Source organism: Haliaeetus albicilla, chromosome 9 (assembly GCF_947461875.1).
Source record: "Haliaeetus albicilla chromosome 9, bHalAlb1.1, whole genome shotgun sequence".
NCBI lineage: Eukaryota > Metazoa > Chordata > Aves > Accipitriformes > Accipitridae > Haliaeetus > Haliaeetus albicilla.
The window spans coordinates 17,274,498-17,289,852 of NC_091491.1; the positions used below are offsets into that span (position 1 = coordinate 17,274,498).

The following is a 15,355-nucleotide window of genomic DNA, read 5'->3' on the forward strand; positions in this document are numbered from 1 at the left end:
TTGCACTTAAGTGGGAAATTACTTACCTGTGAATACCACTTATTCATCAATTTGTGCTATGCATCTCCAAATATGAAAGAATCATGAAAATTCTCTTTTCAAAGGAAAATGTCTTAGTTTCATCTGAAACTCTATGCCCCATCTCAGGACAAGTTTCTCCCATGGAAAGCTGGTGGTGGGGGACTCAGCTCTTCATTGAATTGAAAGAAGATACTCAGATTTTTTTAATCCTTAAGTGTACTGATTATAAAGCTAGGAGGAACCTCAACCTTCGATAAAAAAATAGTTCTTAATGACCATTAGGCCTTGTGTTAAGCAAGGAAGAATGTTAAAGTCTTACTATGCAAATTCTCAATCTGAGGATGATAAATATTTACCAGATCTACTCCTTCTCTAAATCTTAACACACACAGAAAAATAAAGCAGAATAGGATCAGCTTGGAGAAGAGAGAAAAAGGTCAGCTATAAATATAAGTTCAAATGTAAAAGTATTGTATAAATATTTGGACTTGATTTTCCCTAACATATAATAATAGTAATAATAGACTCGATCCTGAGCTACATTTTTTCATCAATTCATCCTACTCTTTCTTTGAGGGCTAGAAAGCTACACAGTTAAGCTACTAATTTATCAGGTGTTATGACTCTTTTTAGAGGAAGGTTTTTTAATGTGATGGAAGTTGAAAAAGTAAGATTTTAATATAACATTTAAAATATTTTCATGCTCCATCATTCTAAATAAAAAGGCAAAGAAAAAAAGCTATTGCACATAAGAGTAGAAAATATGCATCTGCCAGCACACACCAGAAAGCTGGGTGCGCTTTTTACTAAAAGATATTGTCTTTCCCAGTTTTTAGCAGCCAAGGGAACATTCCTCAACTTTCCTGAATGGAAATTTTAAGTTTATCTCTGAGATCTTGGGGACTTAGTAGAAGCACCTATTCCAGTCATGTTATAGGTAACTTTCAGTTTCTCAGGTCAGAGAAACTATTTAAATAGTTTCTAATTAAAGAAACTACATAAACTAAACTATTTTATATTTAAATGGCTATGATAAGTTCCCTTTAAAAGCTTATTTTGGTGAGCAAAAAGGTCCACACACAATTTCTATGAACGGTCAAAAACAGTTAAAGATAACTTTCTGTCTTCAAAGACAATATATGTAAGATACTTGCAGTCCTTGCCATGTCTACACCAGAAAATTATACTGAAGTGATACGACCACTTCTTTATGTGACTGTAGGTATATCTGGAATAGCTCTACCTACCTACATATCTTTATTGGAGCAAAATCAATTTATACGCAATATGACAAATATTAAGAAAATACTGCATTTAAAAAAAAAAGTAACTAAGCCATGCTTTAAATTGTTCAACATAAGCCAGAACTTGACAAATTGTGTAATGTATCAAAATAATGTCTTGCAGAACTAGAAAGATCAGATGCTTCCACTGAGATAATAATTACAAACAGTAATCCAAGCTGTCTGGGATGGGAGAAATGTTAAACTTAGTCTGTGAAACTTTTTAGAAGATAAAAATATTTAGAAAAGTTGTAGTTTACTTCTATATAGCTGTACTTCTGATGCTTACAGCTGTGCTTCTTTGAAGCCAAGACATTTAACAGCCCATTTTTCAATTTTCAAAAAAACCCACCTGTGAGTATTCTTTCCTCTATAAAATAGGAATTTATAAAACTACCAAGACAGCTACTTCACCTGCAATACACACATACACTTCCAACAGTAAAAATCAAAATGTCTTCCCTTGAAAAGTGTTTTGTTTTCAACAAAAAGCCTTTATCTGTAAGTAGCAAAATTAAATGACAGTTTGTATTTTCACTGTGAAATGAGTATCAGTCACTTGGAAAGTTCTGGCACCGTACTTTGAAAATAAATGTTGATTACATATTTGCATGTTTAATCTAATCAACCACTTTTTGCAGAAGCATGCAGCACGCATGTGCCTTTATTATATTCTCAACTGAAGCAATCCAGAGCTAGCCTTAGGTCTGAAGAGCAACTATTAGGTATTTCTGTTTTAGAGCTACTAAATCAACAAAACTTGGAAGAAGAAAAAAAAGAAAAAAAATCCACATTACTTCTTAGGGACTATTAAAAAGCATAAGGATTTTTAATCAGCTGGTAGAGACAGCTTTCTCCTAGTTACAGTAGGATTGATGGCATCATTCACTCACTAAAATAGCACTCCATACTCATCTTCTGAATGAACAGAGAATGTGTCCCTAACTCTACTCAAACTCATCAACTTGAGTCTGTAAGAGTCATGAGACAGAACATAATTTGAGAGATTGGGGGAGGGGGAGAATCTGTGTATGTATATGGGTACTATTATTACACATTTCCACACACACATTATAGTATATATACAGACACTCTTGGTACATTATATACTGTCCACTTGTGTCTAAGTGTGTCATGCAACCATGAAAAAAACCCAGCCTCTTCTCTGGCTGCTCCAGCAACTGAGTTTACCCTGATTTATCCCCACAGTGCCAGGAGCATAACTTCTGTTAGTTTCCACCACCTCATTCTCATCTCCTTGCTCACACTGCCATTATCTTTCTCAATCCTTACACCAGCTGTCCTTACACCAGCTGTTGTTTTATTAAGTTTTTTATACTGACACAGCCTCCACACTTTCCTCCCATTTGCCATCCTTCTCATTTCCAGCCACCTTTCACCAAATTTTTTTCAGGATTCTTATTTATCCCTTTCTCCTGATCTGCTATACAATCCCATTCAGCACATTCCCCAGTTTCTCTTTTGACTCTGTGTCTTCCTACAAATGCAACGTATGATGAGCAGGACCAGCTTTCTCATGAGAATGTAAGGCCAGGCAGGTATGGAAGAGAAAAAAAACCATACTGCCACATTTTAGGGAAAACATTTGCAAGCTATCTCCTCAGCTCCCAGTGCCTGGCTGTCTATGTGAATGTGTAATCTTAAGTATGAGAACTACAATGTTATTCATATGATAAAACTTGACGCAGAGTGTCTCACTACTAAAGCCAGAATATTGCTCAGAGCTAAATGTACTATAATAGGAAATAATTTGAGTACGTAGAGTTGAAAAGATGCAAAAGAAAATATCAAATGCTTTGCAAAGTCTGTGCTTACCTACATACACAAAAGCTTTTAGTACAGAGGGAAAGGGAAAGGGCAAAGGAGATCTGTTTAATCCACACACAAAAGGAAAGTGGAGTCAAGAAGCCTGCAAGGCAAGTTTCTAAGGACTGACATGGATTATTTTCACCGGGGAATTGTGGTTTTTACTTTTTTGAAAACTTGTACCATTTATTCTGAAATAGCATATTTCTGTAGTTACACTCTAGTAGGAAATGGCATGTCAGATGAGAGATTCCATAAAAAAAAAAGTCAAATTCTGAGTATTTATCCGTGTAAGATTTTATCAGAGAAGACGAATTACTAACCTAACTTGCATAAGACTAACTCCAGATGGTTTTGTTTCAGTTGAGAACCTTTGATATGACAAATACTGGTCAGCAGATACCAGGAAGCCACCACCCTTAATGCACACAACCTGCATCCTTTTCAACAATTACACTTGTGCCAAGAAAGGAAGACTGGTATTATCTTAGCATCAGTATTTGAATGCCTCTGTAGTTCGGGATTTTTTTCATTACTATCAACATAATCTGTTTAAAATAACGTTTTAATTTCTCAACAACTATGAGCAGGGCTCAAGGACAAAGCTCACTGCTGCATCAACAGTTCTAACTGTAGGTGAATCCTGACCACTATGCAGAGTATTGTGCCATATTATGTTAACTTCTATATGTAGTCACAACAAATGGAAGTAAAGTTCTCACCACTGAAGTATGTATACAAACAAACCATAAAAAAGGTTTCACCTAGTTCAGTATTTACCTACTCCTTCCAGTTAACAAACACACAAAAGGAAGCAGAAGCAAGAAATCCTAATGATGCAAGCATAAAACACCTTAAGGAAGTATCATGTATTTCAGCAGCACTAAGAGCTGGCTGTCCTGTGAAACACGAGGGTTTCTCAATATTCCTCCAAGCTTAACAAAACAGATTTTTTACAAATACTAGCCTTTTTAGTGTAAAATTTGCCCTCGGACTCAACATAAGAGATTATATAACTTTCAGATTCAGGACAATTTTCAGAGAAGAAAAGAGATTTCAAAATTGAATCTGAAATAATCTCATTCTTGCACAGTGCCTCTTCATTCTTGTCTCATGAAAAGCGTTGACAGAAGTGTCTGGCATAACTTTTTTCATAGCATGATGTTGTGGCTCATCTCTCATGATCTCTTTTACTCATTCTTTTCCAATTCTATATATTCTTAGTTATTAACTTCTCAGAATTTTTAAAACACTAGATTCTAGATGAGAATCAGAACTCTAAGACTTAGTATGTTGTACTTTGACATTACTCAGAACTGAACTGCAATATAAACCAAATGCTTTTAAGGCGTATCAGACGCAACCAGCTCCAAGAGCAGTCTTCAATACCATCTAATTCTCCTGGCATTGTTTTAGGGAGCAAAGGCATCATGAAGCTACCTCCTAAACGCCACCTTTCAATCACAGAAACCAAGGACCTCAAGTATAGTTGATCAAAATAAAATTTTTGTCCAACAGAGAACACTTCACAAATAGGAACTTGATATAAGTCAAAATAGCAGGAAGTTTCTCAATTCTCATATGGATTTTTACATTTAACACAAATAGAATTAGCTATTTTAACAAAGTCTACCTCTAATAAAGTTTCCTATACAGAGAAAACCAAGATGCTGTAGCCTTGAAAGTCATATTCAGGAATAAAATGGACTTGCTAGACTACACCTGAATATTTTTTAGTAGCCTCAAGCAAGGAGAGATTTGATTCTTCCCATCTAACATAGGTTATACCCACTACCCTAACAAGCAGTAATCACTGACATCATCTATGAGCTCAGGAAAGTGTATATGTATTCACACTCCAAATCCTTGGCATTACTTTGGAAAAAGTGCAGAGAAAGACACTAGGAAAATAAATTTTTCATGATAACTTCCATTTATGAAGCTGGAAATTGTATACAATATTTATAACTCAATCTCAAGAACAGGTTTCCTAATGAGATGAAAAAGTGAATGAGACTGTAAAAAGAAGCCTCTGTGCATACAACCCCAAAGCAGCAGCATTAGGGCTGGCACAACACATACAGAACAAAAGGGCTCCTGCATCACTGATTGTGCAAGCGATCTGAACTCTTTGTGAAGAAAAAAAAAAAACCCTCACAGATTCACTATTAACATCACAGTGAGTTTCTTAACATTTCTTATGTCTAAAATGCATGAAAATTTTGATGCACAGCCATTTAGAGCACAACTGTACCTCAAAAGACTTAGCTGCAACTTATCCCTCTTCCCCCATCCCAAACTTTGCTTTGGCAATGAAGATTCACAAAGATCAGAGACCCGCAACCTAAGCTGGCATACTAAAACCCTCCAACAAAGAGGAGGTTTAACTGATGTGATACTAGCATTTCAAAACAACTGATCTTTAAGTTCAAAAATTCAAGGACTTTCCTTCACTAGGTTGATATGGTTGGTGCCAATATCAGCCATGTCTCATCTCATCTTGGGCTTTTGTTCCGAGGAAAAATCCTTCTAATATTCATTCATGTAAGGATGCATCAGTAGACTAAGAGACTTTATCAGATATACCTGAAACCCTAACAGTACAAAGAAGGAAGCCCCCACAAAAAAAAGAAGATTTAAACACTACATCTCCTTACAAGAAACACAGTATCAACACAGGTGCATTTCTTGAATTTGCTGGGTTTTGCCTCCCTACTGAGACAAGGAAGACAAAAGAAAAACCTCACTTAAAGGGAAGAAAGATGGAAACAGAAACATCAATATTTTTATTTTTTTTTTTAATTATCCAAGGTAGAGTTCAATTACATTCCAGAAAAAGGTAACAGGTTTAGAAGCTACCTGCTTCAAAGCCTAAGAGCTAGCTACTAAGTATGTTTAAAAGCAAAGGACAAACGGAAGATGTAGTTCTGGTTCTCAGGTTCCTTTTAACTACTGAACACATCTCTAAATTTAAGTACAGGATTTGATTTGCTTTTTGACTGAGGAATCGGATGTCAAAAACTTTAAAGAGATCCTTCACTTTCAGGCAGAAAGTGCAGAATATACAAACCATGCAATAGATTTAAACAACTAAAGACACTTCATGGTATTTTATTTGCTAATGAAGATCCAGAAACGGGGAGGGGAGGGGAGGGGAGGGGAGGGGAGGGGAGGGGAGGGGAGGGGAGGGGAGGGGAGGGGAGGGGAGGGGAGGGGAGGGGAGGGGAGGGGAGGGGAGGGGAGGGGAGGGGAGGGGAGGGGAGGGGAGGGGAGGGGAGGGGAGGGGAGGGGAGGGGAGGGGAGGGAGAAAAAAATTGTCCAGTTATTTCTATATGACTAGCTACGGAGACACTTTTTCAGAACTTGTGTGCAGATGAAAAATAAGTTTACCATGACTGCTGTGACTTCTGCATTCATGTACAGGCACACGTGTTATTTTATAGGTGAAGATTTTTTGCACCAGTATTATGCCTGAACAGGAAATTCCAGGCAGAACAATGTTATTAAAGACAGGCAAAAGACTTTTCTTAGAGTAAATCACGTACTAGTAAGAAATTACTTGTTATAAATGGCAAATTTTAAATCCAAACAGAACGTAAAAGAATCATTATTGCTTTTAACTGTTCAAGCTAGGATAAGAAAAATCTTTTGCCAAATCTACCATGTTGGCTGGAAGATCATTTAGTGTACTACTCTATTTTACAGCCAGAAAATAGAAAAAAACCTTATCTATAAAAATGTCTTATCAAATCCTGGGTTTCTACCCAGCTCTCTGAAGCATAGTGTCATCCTCCTCAAAAGACCTATTTAAGCCAGGCAGCCTTTGAAATCCTGGGAACATATACTCATTTAGATTTCAGAATGAAAACCTTACAGTCCTCCCAAGCACACATTTCTACTGGATTTTGTGTGTGTGACTGAAAGGAAGGAGAAGGACGGACAGTGGAACTGACAACATTGAAATGTGTTTGTAGCCTCCTGATGCATGATTTCACGCTGAGAAAATTATAATTAAGGAATCATGTGTTTACTAATTATCTACCCAAAATATTCTCAGACACATTAGCACAGACCCAATCCTGAGAGATTCACAGCCCCCGGTCAAATCATTGATAACATTAATTTCTCAATAGAAATAAAGGGACATCAAGGTTTTACTACATGCATTTTTTCACTAGATGTAATTAACATTATTAAAAGCCATAATGTGTATGTTCTTACAGAAATAGGGACTGTTTACATGAGTCCTAGCATTAACTTCACTGCAACTGTTTAGACTAAAGACCTGATGGTGTTTTGTTATAAATACCATTATTGGAAATATCTTTCAGAGTAACAGACTACTGACACAAAAACAACATATTGCTATACTATAGACTGCTTCTGGTATCTTATTATTTTAACATCAGTTCGATTCCTACCAGTGTATTTTAGGAAGTGCACCAAACTGTACTTGTTACCACCATCAAAATGGCAAAATTACAGATATTAACATAGGCAAAAACTACCGGTGCAGAATTAGGAGTACAGCACCTTTACTTCAAGAGAAAAGACAGGCAGTAGTTAGGCTGAGGGGAAGCAAGCAGGTAAGTGACTATGACAATGCCATTTCCCCCACCTTCAAGTTCTTTAAGATAATTCACTTGAAGATGAGTTACTTAAAGATGGCTCCCCAAGAAATGGAAGCTTTTAATCCTATTTATTTCTTTACAATATTAAAAAGGAACCTGATAAATTTGAACATACTTCTAACAAAACATCTAACAAAACACCCAAGCTCCACCTACTTTCCACCTGGAAAGCCATGATGGTAGAAACAGCAGTAGAGCAACATAAATTAGTGAAAAGCTGGGCAGCAAAGGGACTCTGAGTCAGATTAAAGAAAAAAGATCCAGAACTTCTGGCATTATATATGAAGAACAAAACAGGGTGTTCTGTTTATTTTCATTTTGACAAATTAAAAGCAAGCTGGACACAGTTAATAAGTGTTTCTCACGCAGCCCATATATTCATGGCTTTAACTACTGAAACAAAAAAAGCATAGCCTACTGTAGACAGCTGAAAGAACTCCAGCAAAACCATAAGAAGTAGTCCTATGTAACTTACCACTTCCAATTTGTTTTTCCAATCCTCTTTGGAAGGCAAGACTAGAATTGTTCCTTCAGACCAGTTTTAAGTAAAGGGAAGCATTTCATCGAATAACAGAAATAAATTAGATTAGTTTATTCCAGTGCAAAAAAAAAGCACCTGTAACAAGCCTATAGAATTTTGTCCTTTCTGTATCAGCAAAGCTTATCCCAGTACCTTTAATGCTCTTTACAGAATTGCTTTAAAAGCATTCCTTAGCATTAAAGTCCTCAAGTCTGTTTCTTAAAATATGTTCCTTAATATGTTCCTGAAAAATCGGTAGGAATAATGATATATTGATATTGTATCCATGTGAGCGATAACATTTTTTATGAACACATCTGACTGTAAATTAATAGCTGCATTTGATTTTTATAATTCAGTGTGATAACCTGAAGAATACCTTAAAACACTAAGTGAAACTTTAGATCTAAACTACACTATAGAATCCCTTCAACTTCACAGCACAAATATTAACCAGAATAGCTGAAGCATGGTTTGTGAAAGTAGGAAATAAAAAAACATTCCTTAACATGGTATTTGATCTAAACACTTCTTGTAAATAACAAAATATGTTTTTAATGAAGTGCTAACAGAATTTTAATTTACAGATCACTAACTTTGCAATGGCAATGGCATGAGTATTTACACATTTTGAAGGCTGTACTAAGCAAAGTATTACAGGTCACACTCCTAAATATGTAAAAGCAGAATGCATCTGGAGAAGCAAAAAGCTGCAGATCAGTTTCCTAAAGCCATAAGCTGTAAACTCCAAATAACGAAAATGAAAGCTTGTATTTTCCACCAAGAAACCTGTTACCCATACAGTTCTTTCAAATATGTCTTCTGATCATATTTCACAATAGCACTAGGGAGCAAAACCATATCAAATTTGCATGTTTTGCAGAAACATCCTCCCGCTCCCAGCACTCGGGGATTTTAGGTATTATTTTTGTTTTGTTGTGGGGGACTTTTTGGTGCCAGTGTTTGAGTTGGTTTTTTGGGGTTTTTTGTTTTCGCCTATCTGACAGCAGAAACAAGGAATAATCTGCCCTGTCCAACTTTATCCAGAGATTTAAGTTTTCTAAATATTTCCAACTTACGTAAAAGCTTAAGTGTACTGTCGGTACATCATATAAGTAGAAACAAAGATATTCTTTATAGAGCTATTTTTCAAACTAAAAATTCTATATTGAGACATATAAACTGTAAGAAATTAAAGCATAATTCTATCTGAGATAGTCACAACCAAAATGTTTAAGTCCAGAAGGTAACAGAAGGAAATATAATGCAAGTTCTGTTCCCTGTGGCCTAAATTAAATGCTTTACTCCTGCTTTATGCAGAACATTAAAAGAATGTAGAAGAATTGGAGGGATTTTTATAGCCTCAACAATGCTGCATGGAGACAATCCCCATTTCCTCCTCACGGTTTAAATGAGTAGCTAGTACAAACTTGGAGGAGGGTATACAATGTGTTTAGTGCAGAATGATTCCTTTTGTAAAGCATCAAGCAAAACAATCCCTAATCTGTTCAGGTCCTTCCAGAATAACAGATGTCAGTGATATAGCCTAGAAATTCACTTGCCAGGTCCTGCAAAGAACACATCTACCATAATATCTATGCACAGATTCTGTTAGAATATCATCATTGCAAGAACGCTGGAGCCCAACATCTTTTCAAAGTAGTGGTGTTTAAAAGTAGTGCATTAGTAAAACAAGAGAGCTTAAGAGTCAAGAGAAACAGGGAGAGCTCTACTTGGTAAAATACATAATGCAGGTCCAAGCTGGAAGCATGATTTTAAAAAAGAAAAATCCTTAATTTAGTAAAGCACTGAACAAGCTCACACACCTAAAACCAAAATTCCATGTTTTTATTGCATACCTTCTTTGCAGTTTATCTGCATGCCTACAACCCCCAATTTCATGGAAGTCTTTAATACATTCTCCTATTAAATTATGTACCTTTGACATCTTCTACAAGAAAGGAATAGTTGTCAGAAGCTATTGTTATTGTTCAATAAGATTGCAACAAGAGAAGGAGAAAGCTCAACAAGGCCAGTGGAAAGGCACCAGAAGTTAGCACACACAGATGTTGGACAGAAAACTACTGAACTGAAGCTAGGATTATTTGCATGTGCTATGCATGATGTGATCAAAATTTACTTGTTTTCTCTACCTAAATGCTCTCCTCTTAAGGACTGAGAAAAACCAACTACCTTGCCTCTGAAGAAATCAGAATGGAAGGCACTCCCATGAGAAGAATGGAATCCTCTGCATGAAGATGTATGTTCTGAAGTAAAAGTGGTCACAAAGATTAAGCTTTGGAGAAAGGTAAATGTATTCCTGATCCAGAAATGGCTGTTCCTACCAACATTAGCAGTAGAAAAAATGTCCTTATATCCAACTCCGTTGTTTAGAGCTTAAGTGGACAATAAACAAGAGTAACGCCATTGTGAACTGCAGCCTATCTAAGTATTGTAAGGCACCTATAGCAGCAGCCAAACAAAAACTTGTTTGGAGGATTTAAGACAGGGATGTAATACAAAAATGTAGACAAGCTGATACTTCTGTATTGTGAACACCTAGTTAAAAAAAGGTTTTTCCCCCTTTTGAAATACCCCAATCAGTACTTTTGGTACACATACCTCGAAGAATTCTCTCCTCATGGCAACGTAGAAAGTCCCAGATTCTAACAGTGCCGTCGTCAGAGCATGTAGCAAATTTATTATCCGTGGGTGAGAAACTGTTACATGAAGACACACAGCAGGGGAAAGAAGTCAGCATTTAACAGATTATCTATGCTTCTCAGACAGGGCAAAATTATACTGTAATGTGTTACACACTGAAGGATGCATTTGAACATAGGGACTTTTAAGTGAATACAGCGCCTGCCAAATGACACTTCATCACAAGACATGAATTTAGCATAGGATTACTATTGCATTGCAGTCCCCTGTCAAATGAGGAAAAAAATCTGGAATTTATTCTTAGCACCTTCCTACCTATGAATGTACATGGTAGTGCCTTCTCTGCAGGATGAGAAGCAACACCAATATGATTTGGTAACTGTCAACCTAGATTTTCATGTTTGGTAAAATCCGTAAGAAAGTGACACTGTGTAGAAGCACAGGAGAACAGTTCTTAGGAAAAAACTCCTCTTCAGCCACAGGTGCTTTGCAGCAGAGAAGCAAAAATAAGGGAAAGCTGGTCACAGGAAAATGCTAGTTAGATTAACTGTTGAAAAAATTGTATACAAAACAAGTGTACCTCTTCTTGTAAAAGTAATTTGGAAAAAATCCCTCTTATTACACCCCATCAACACCATGAAAAGAATCCTACAGACACAGAAGCAGCTTCCAGATTGAACAGTCAATATTGCTTGATGAAAGTCACTGGAAAAGCAAGGAGTTTTTTAGCCATGTGATTAGGGCCAGAACATCTCCAGCAACTGACAGGCACTCACTTCCTTTCTGGTGCAGTGAAAGACCATGAGGGAGCCCTTGTGAAATCCTAGATCTTTATGATCAGGAAAGGGCTTAAAATAGTAGAGAAATTCAGTGTATGGCCATGACAGTCAGACAGTAACTGAATCCAATGTAAGCACTTCTCATAATCAAACTCTGGCAGAAAATGCTGCACCCTATCAAAGAAAAATGGTGACTTTAGCAGAAAGTGGTTTTGTGGCAGTGAACCTTTATGGCCAAGGGCCAGCACCTGAACCCAAAGAAACACTGCTTTAGCTTCATTTTGGATCTGCAGCTTCTCTTCAGGCTTACTTTAAAAACACTTCCATATCTTACTAAAGATTATGTGCAGGTTTGCTTTAGAAACAACCTTCATTTACATCTTACTGATTGTATCACTATAGATTCCATTTTTTATATAAATAGACAGTTGCACAACTGAGGCATCAACACTGAACCAAGAGAATATCCTACAGTCTTCTTTTCAATGGCTTGCTTACAGTTTCAAGCTTGAAGAACCCATTCAGTATTAACATTAGACTTCTGTATGTGGCAGTCTGCGTGGGTATTTAGTATTACTGGAAGTCTTGGCTTCACCAAGCCAAGCAGTTCTTCACTTTATTTAGTGTTTTATTATTTTGTGAGAACTATGCAGGTGTTTTATTTCTGAAGGCTTTATATTTTATTCAGTTAGATTATTAAAGACTGAATTCTTTATTTGGAATGAAATTGTTGTCTTACACAGTGCGTATAAAAAGGAATAACTGATACACATCGTCACCATATAAAAATGAAAAGAATACCAGTGCAAAATGCGGCAGACAAATACATCTCTAACATATTGCAGAGGCGGATACTGGGACAATACTAATTCAGAAAGGTGCCAGCAAAACGGTGAGAAAGTGGAAACAAAAGAAAATATTGTGTTTATGTGGTGCAGGAAGTTTCCCAGAATCTGACAGAACCCATGCATTTCTGCACCCAGAATACACTTAGAGAACAGTCTAATCATGGCAATAGGTACTACAGAAAATGGTATATTGTGTATAAACCTGGCCTCTCTAATCGCCTCCTTATGTGCCTGGAACATCTTGACGTTGTTCATGTTGGACTGCCAGTATTTCACATATCCCCCGTGGTCTGCTGTCAGCATCCACATATCATTGTGTGACCAAGTCATAGCCCTTACAGGGCTGTCGTGAGCCTGTAAATTCAGAAACAAAACTTCTAGCAAACACATTCAAATACTATCTGACCCACACAAACACAAAAGTTAGTAAAGTTCCTAGTTAACAGCTGGAACAAAGAAATGAAAACAATGATGACCTAGTTAGATTCAAGATGTTGGGGGGGGGGGGAATTTCCCTTATTCTGTATACAATGGTCTTCTAAATAATAAATGAAGAGTATTTGCATTTTGTTTCCAAAGTGTTTCTTCATTATTACAAATACTCATAGTATGTTTCTGGTAACAGTTAGTGTAGCATATGGAGATGGAATGAGAAGCATTAAATGAACTGCCTATAGCCACAGTCTGACAGCAGAATAAAAAAACATAAAAGATCTCTAAGGCTCCCATTACTGCATTTAGACCACAGACCCATGATGAGCAGGGTGAAGATGTGTTCCTAAAACATACTCCAAGACCTCAAGCAAATACACAGAAATCTTGACAGATGAATTTACCTGCAATATCGTTTCAAAATTGAAAGTCAGTCCATTCCATAAAGTGAACTCTCCACTAGATGCACCAGTGACCAAGCGTCTCCCCTCAGGAGTCCACTGCAAAAGAAAAATTTAACTAAACTGGGCAAATATAACATTCAAATATTTCTTCACAATCCTCCAAACAAATCATAAGCTTCTTCCAGGAAATCTGCAGAATTGGAATTTACTAAATGACTTTCTAGAGGATGCAAGATAGACAGAAATGCAGAACTGTTCAAGAGGGCTTTTGCCTTTCTTTTGTAACAACAGGACAAGGCCCACTGTAAAAGCAATGAAAAAAAAAAAACCTAGCCATAAGAGAAGAAACAGCTTATTGGCACCAATACATTTCTAGCACACAATATCCATACTAAATTATACTGCTGACATAATGGAAAAGTTGTTAAAAGATGCTACAAGAGTCAAACAGCACAGAGACTGAATTGTCTTTTTTCTGAGAGTCAAGATAATTAGCCCCTCCAAATGAAAAAAGTAGGAAGTGCAACTCAAACTGTGAGAGTAAGAATTATTTTGTCCTCAGACCTTACCACTTAATCTCCTAAAACCCTTCACAGAAAGACTAAACACAGAAGTAGTCCAAACATTTCACATGTTAGTTTTATTTGGAAATGCTTTAACTGTTACCTTGTTTCTTTCTTCTGTTACAAATATCACTTTAAATTAAGACAATACAACTAAGTAAATCCAATACTATACTCACCCTGACAACAAACACTGGGCATTTTACTTTATTAGTAGATGTCCGAACAAATTTTGTTGTTACAGCATTCATAGGGTTGTTCAGCATTCCTATAGGAGGGACCAACTACAAGAGAAGAAACAAAAGATTTAGTAATGACATTTCTAACCAGAAACTGCAAGAAAAGCATACATTCTGAACACCCATTTCTGAAAAAGCAAGTTTTTAATTTGCAGGGATATTATCAGAAGTAAGTTGCTAGAAGTGTTCATAAGTCTGCATGATTTACCATCTCAAACATCCAGAACCAGCATCTTCAAGAGCAGCTTTGCAAACTCAGTGCATTATGAGAGCTCTTATGTTCAAAAAGTAAAAGCCTATCCAACTTCAGGTTTTCTTTGTGGACATGGAATCCAACAGAACAAGATAATGTAGAGTGAAGATATCCTTCATATCTTTAAGGCCTCTTGTGGACAAAAAGATAACCTCAGCTGGCAGGCAGAATCCTTCTGATTTTCTGAACAAATTTTATCCACAGACCTTCATCAGGGCATAGAAAGATTTTACTTACGTCATTATAATATCCTGCATCAGGCTGGATTGCTCGCATATCTCGCTGGTCTCTCTGCCATACTCTATTCTGGAAAGAAGAAAATAACTCCTAGTTCATACCACCACTATACTTCATTGTTAACCAACAGAAAATAAGGAACACACTGACAGCCTGTTTGGGAAATTCCAAAGCACTCCAAGGATTTTAGAATAAACTCACTTAAAAGACTTTGGTCTTGGGAAACCTGTAGAATTTGTACAGCATAAGCAAAAGATTCAAGAATGTTTAAAGTCCTAATTTCATCAGGCTAGAGCAGCTCATTTAAAAATGCAGCTTAACAACATGAAAGGAGCAATCCTATGTAATAAGCCACATTTTTGTAACAAAGACAACTGGTACTTTGCTGCCCAGGCTAATAGGTACTCTGCAAGAAGCACGTTCAATCATTTCAAAAGCTTTACGTTCAGGATAAGCATTTACACCATTAGGAGCTGTACTGATGAATGATGAACTCTAAATGAAATCCCGCACAGTGACACGAGCTAGAAAGGAAGCTTCTGCAGCTGAAGCATAAAGATAACAATGCATTCAAATGGATAAAACTTAGAAGACCAAGGGATAAAAATGCCTTCGATTAGTTAAATTTTGTGAGCTGTCAAACACAACCTTTTC

The 15,355-nt window shown here is 36.6% G+C and overlaps 1 protein-coding gene across 6 annotated transcripts in view; it reads right to left on the bottom strand.

Moving 5' to 3' along the window:
- The window catches only part of WDR33 (WD repeat domain 33), a 71,334-nt gene that overhangs the window by 37,106 nt on the left and 18,873 nt on the right, over nt 1–15,355 (bottom strand). For all 6 annotated transcript variants that reach the window (XM_069791945.1, XM_069791944.1, XM_069791943.1 and 3 more), the window contains exons 3-7: nt 14,702–14,770; nt 14,152–14,256; nt 13,410–13,505; nt 12,776–12,927; nt 10,905–11,002 (exon numbers count right to left, since the gene is read on the bottom strand). In XM_069791945.1, coding sequence (XP_069648046.1) covers nt 10,905–11,002; nt 12,776–12,927; nt 13,410–13,505; nt 14,152–14,256; nt 14,702–14,770 — 520 coding nt within the window. The remainder of the gene's footprint in view (nt 1–10,904; nt 11,003–12,775; nt 12,928–13,409; nt 13,506–14,151; nt 14,257–14,701; nt 14,771–15,355) is intronic.